The 5,625-nt window shown below is 37.0% G+C and overlaps 1 protein-coding gene across 1 annotated transcript; it reads left to right on the top strand.

The window, feature by feature from the left end:
• The first annotated feature begins 1,724 nt into the window (after positions 1 to 1,724).
• Positions 1,725 to 2,603, top strand: STX19 (syntaxin 19). Its single transcript, XM_009579432.1, has one exon. The coding sequence runs from the start codon at positions 1,725 to 1,727 to the stop codon at positions 2,601 to 2,603; it is 879 nt and encodes a 292-aa protein (XP_009577727.1).
• Positions 2,604 to 5,625: the final 3,022 nt, after the last annotated feature.

The following is a 5,625-nucleotide window of genomic DNA, read 5'->3' as shown; positions in this document are numbered from 1 at the left end:
TCCTCCTGCAGACAGCCAGATTTAAGTCTGTGGAAGACATATTCACACTGTTCAACTTCACGACTTATATTATGCAAAAATACATTTAGGGACTTCAAATATGCATCAGGGATGAGAGATACCACAGCAGTATCATTTGAAGCTGTTCAAAGGTAACAAAATCATTTGCGTATCGACAGGTTACTGGACTGATCCTTTGTAGTTATCACAAATGCATCCTTTTGGATACTATAGAGAAATACTCTATTTGCTTACTAAAAACAAAACAAAACAAAAACAACCACCAAAAAAACCCCCAAAACCCCCAAACTTTACAATTGGGGTTAAAGAAGAAATGCAACTATAAAACACTACTGTTTCAGAAGATTGCTCTGAAACCTCTGAAAACAGCTAAAGAATACTACTGTACTGTTTAACATTTATGCTTGTACAACCCCTTGAAAGACAGATTTGACTTAACCAGAAGACCCTAAGTAAAAATCCCATAATCTTCTAGTCCTGAACATTTTACTTTTTACTGAAATTTTCCATTCTTGATCATAGTCCAAGGAAAACATTAATGTAGAGTTTGAGGCAAATAGTTTCTTCCCTATAATTAAAAATAGTTGAACTTAGATATTTTCTAAAACCTACACAACAGAAACTTTATCTTAATTATATCTTCAGTAAAGCTTGCACAACAGCTAGGGCAGAAAACAGAACTGAATCCACTTTCTATTAAATAAGAAACAACACTGAATTGTATCCCACTATGGTGTACAAAGTACATTTGCATAAATTTTATGAAGACTGCAAATGACAATGTAAGAATAAATGACAGTAATCCAAAAAAGGCTTAGAAAAATCTTCAAGCCGCAACATCAGTGATACGGATCCACCTCTGTGAAAACTCAGACATTAAAAATAATACATATTTTCATGCTAAATTATTATAGTTCTGTTGTTCTCTTTTGCTGTAGAGTTAACTGTTTCAGTTACTATCAGTTTAACTCCCCAGGCAAGGGAAGGCAAGGAAAATGGAGAAAGATTTGTCACTGTGGCTAAACTAAAAGGCTAAAGTAGCTTATTCATGCCAGAGTTCTGATTCATTAGATAGTCTATCACATAACTCAAAAGCTGAAGTGTGTGTTTCCTACTGAGAATCCAAAAATGCAGCAGCAGATTCACTTCTATTTCCAAAAACTTTTAAAAGTTAATTAGTTTTCATCAAATAAGCAATTATGACAAAGTAAGAATTTGAGTTACTCCTCTTCTCCCCAAAATAAAAGTCCTCTCCACATGCCATATTCCTCATTGTTCTAAGTTCTGGACCCTACACCACAAATCTACCAAAAAAATGGCCTTGGGCTACAAATCACTGTATGTGGAAAAAACACTATAGCGAAGAAGCTGAGAAAAGACTGTTAACCGTACCCATTTGAAGATAAATTAAAAACTTTAGGTTATGATTAAGTCCTACAGAAACTGGATTAAATGGTGGAGTGCACTGACACCACCTATCTTGTACATTTGTTCAGATTACTCACCATTTCCAATTCACTGCTACTTTTACTTTACTTTCGTGCGGAGGGAAGTAGCTCTAATCTCCAAAACCACTTTTCATGTATACAGATAACTGCTAACATTGATTGTTGTTACACTTTGGTTACAGTGAAACAAGAAAAAGGATATTGGAGTTAACTCCCAGTGTTGCAAGAGGGGAGAAAAACCTGAACACAAAAACCATGAGAGACCGCCTCCAAGAGTTTAAACTGAGAGCTAAGGAACTACAGATAGCTAGAGAAAACAACGGTGCAACTGTACAAGAAGAAGAGCAGGAGGAGTTTGAACAGCAGGCCATTATTTATGAAAAAGAGCCCATAACTGAAAGGCACTTGCATGAAATCCAGAAGCTTCAGAATGAAATTAATAATTTGGTGGAGGAAGTTCATAAATTCAGTCAACAACAAAAAAGCCTAGTATCTTCAATGAGAAGATTCAGTATTCTTAAAAAGGAATCTAACATAGCAAGAGAAATAAAAATTCAAGCAGAGCACATACGAAAATGTTTGGATGACCTGTCAAAAACAGTGAAAAAAGCTGAAAATGAACATGGGCCATCACGTGCCACAGTAAGAATTCTAGCTTCCCAGCACTCTTTCTTATCCCAGCGCTACCTAAATGCTATGCTCTCATACAACGATGCTATAACTGCTAAGCAAGAGAAATGCAGAACATTTATTGTCCGTCAGCTTGAAGTAGCTGGTAAAGAGGTATCTGAAGAAGAAGTCAATGACATGCTCCAACAAGGAAAATGGGAGATTTTCAATGAAAATCTACTCACTGAAGTCAAAATTACCAAAGCCCAGCTTTCAGAGATTGAACAGCGACACAAAGAACTAGTCAATCTGGAGAACCAGATCAAAGACTTAAAGGAACTTTATATCCAGATATCAGTTCTGGTGGAAGAGCAAGGGGAGATGATCAACAACATTGAAATCAGTATGAACAACACTCAAGAATACACTCAAATATCTAAAGAAAAATTTGGGCTTGCAGTCAAGTATCGAAAAAGAAACCCTTGCAAAGCAGTATGCTGCTGGTGTTGTCCATGCTGCAAATGACAAAAGAAAAGAACTGTTTGAAATAGCAATGGTTCCTATTTAGTAAACTGATCTTTTAAAGTAGTCTCAGGATCCCTCGATTGCTTCATTTTTCTTCCCATTTCTCCTTCCACACAGTTCTCAGGAAAAACTGCATCTGTTTTTCATGCAAACAGACTTAGAAGAATGCAAAGTGATCTTCATCTGTCCCTGAATTTTATGGTTTGCACAGAAACACATGAACTAAAGGAAAGGATCAAAGGACACAAGTGACACTTCTTTTGTTCTTCCATTCATAAGAAGCTAAACCAATGTGGCAACAAACCACCTGTGCTATTGGGAAGCATCGAAAATATTGTTAATCTCAAAGACAGGATTCGTAAGAGCAGCTTAGTTGCCTTTTATAAAATAATAATTAGTGGTTTTAATTGCCTTGTGCTTTTTTAGCACTCAGAAATTCAAATTCTAATTTTTTGGTTCAAATTCTAATATTTTTTTCAGGAATTGTTAGTAGCAATCCAGAACCTGATGCCTAAACCACACAAGAAGTCAGAAAACAATTACCAGGAGTGTTTCAATACTGCCTCTGCAAGAAAAGTTACTTACAGGCTTTCTTACCTACTTAACACCATGAAATAAGGCTCATGTTATAGTAGGACAGCATGCACTGTCTTATGGAATGCAAAACAGACATTGGGTTATTTATTTTAATAACATCATTCTGTATTTCTTACAGATAGGTGTTGAGCTGATACTTTCAGAACACATTAAAGATCACTAGCAGCAGCAGACTACGTCACCAAACCTACAGGGACATTTCTTAGCAGTCTGCTGAGAAGCCAAGCATTAGTAAACTGACATAGAGATATTTACATTATTCAACTATAGGCAGACCCCTAGCAGGTAAGGATAGGGGAATATCATATTTTATTACACAATGGTAACACATGTTCTTACTGCTGCCTAGCCTATCTAAGTATGCAGTTGCCTCTGCAGTCTCACTTTCGCTAGTACAAAAATGAAGGAAAAAGATATAACAAAAAATAGAACTCCTTATAAAAATGATCTCGAACCAGAGAATGATTTAGTTTGGAAGAAACTTCTGGGGGACATCCAGACCAACCTCTTGCTCAAATCAAGACAGGAATTTCCCTGGTTGCAGCTCTTGCCACCACTTCTCATCCTACCACCATGCCTCTGAGAAGATCCTTGTTCTGTTATCTCCACATCTTACTTGTAGACAGGAGGAAGATCCCTCCCTTAGTTTCTTCATCGTAAGTCCAAACAAATGCAGCTTTCAGACTCTTCTTATATGACACACGCTCCAATACCCGAGCAGTCTTGACTCACTATAGTATAATCAACATTTGTATTCGTGGTCTTCTTGTAGTGGAAAGTCCCGAACTGGACACGGTATAGGACATGCATTTATTTCTACCACTACAGGAGTGGCCAGAAGAACTAGTCGAGGGTTTCCAGAACGCTAAACGGTTCCATGAAATTCTGCGAATTGTAGAAGCCTAGGATCCTTACGTAGGTATGCAAGACAGATGCCTGAAGCAGTAAATATGAATACCTCCCCTGAGTACCTAAAACAGAGCAGCTAGCCATTGACTCAACCTGTCCCTGAAGATAACTTAGATGTTCTTTATGAAACGACTGAATTAGCAAGACAGAAAGTATACCACTGCTTTATTTTGCAGCAGCAGTTATTTCTGCAGTGAAGAAAAGCAAGCAGATGTGGAGTGCTTTTGCTTTCCATAGTCCCAATGGTGGGCTTCTGCCCTGTACTCAACCCCTTTTGGAACTGAATGAGAAATAGTGCTCTAATGCAATTTAACAGAAAAAACAATGCAACCAAGATAAAAAAGTTATTTCCAAAAAGAAAAGAAAAAACACCAAAACCAAAGACCAAACCAGGAATGTATTTCTGAACTCCTTTATGCTGTGCAAAGACACAATCAATACCACCATATCTGGATACAGTCAGGGAAGCTGAAGCAAATAGCACTGCAATTCTGCAAGACATTAAGTGAGCTAGATGTCTTTGATTTTTTTTCCACTAGATGCAATTAATCTACTATCGAAAGGGACTACCGAATTATTTTCACACTGTGATATTTATAAATAGTTGGATTCCTTCCATTCCAGCTTAAAATTGCTGCTGAAATTAACTGTTATCAAAGTACAATCAGAGGTCTGAACCTTAAAGTGAAAACAGATTGTTTACACAGTAGCAACAAAAAATTAAATTATATAATGACACCACTGATACTATTCCATTAAATAATCTCCCTTAACTGTTACATATATGGAAGCTACCTTTACTTTCCAAAGGCAGAGTAGAAACTAGCCAATAAGCAATACAGAGAAAAAAGTTGCTATGGCCAACATGTTCTTTTTTATATATATATGTATGTATGTATGTATGTATGTATGTAAACATCCATAATACACACAGAAATATGCACTACACAGAAACACCGCCCCACCTTCTTTTCCTGTTTTTACTTTTAGAAGAAAACAAAGGTACATAACAGATAGCCCTTTCCTTCTCTCCTGAGCCCTTAAAGAGAAAGGCATTACAGTACTTCTGTGAAGGATTATTGCAGCCAGCGCTGACGGAAGAGAAAATCAAAATACAACAAACACCACCTGTTTACACAGCATCCCCCATGCAGGAGTGTTCACACAAGCATCCTTATGTGAGAGAGAAATGTGTTCCTGGGATAGCCCTTCCTCCTCACAAAACAGATATATTTCTTTGAAGTAAACATGGTCTTGTTAAACAAGAGCTGTGCTTTAAATCCTGGAAGAAAACCCGAGTTTCACTAATACTCAGGAAGACAGCTACAGTATATATTTTTATATTATTATACACAAATAAGTAATTCAAGTAGTTTTCAGCTGTATATTGGTCAGAAAATGGCGAAACAGAAACATGCATGACATGCTGCAGAAGAACTGACAAGAGAGAAAACCAGAAAGACTTGTAGAAAGCTTCTTCTTAATACGAGTGTCGTGGTTTAACCCCACGCAGCCG

Source organism: Fulmarus glacialis, unplaced genomic scaffold (assembly GCF_000690835.1).
Source record: "Fulmarus glacialis isolate BGI_N327 unplaced genomic scaffold, ASM69083v1 scaffold34166, whole genome shotgun sequence".
NCBI lineage: Eukaryota > Metazoa > Chordata > Aves > Procellariiformes > Procellariidae > Fulmarus > Fulmarus glacialis.
The sequence above is the reverse complement of the archived record's forward strand: the minus strand, read 5'-3'. Positions and strand labels throughout refer to the sequence as shown.

Coding starts and splice junctions, on each gene's coding strand:
- STX19 (XM_009579432.1), top strand. CDS start 1,725: ATGAGAGACCGCCTCCAAGAGTTTAAACTGAGAGCTAAGGAACTACAG.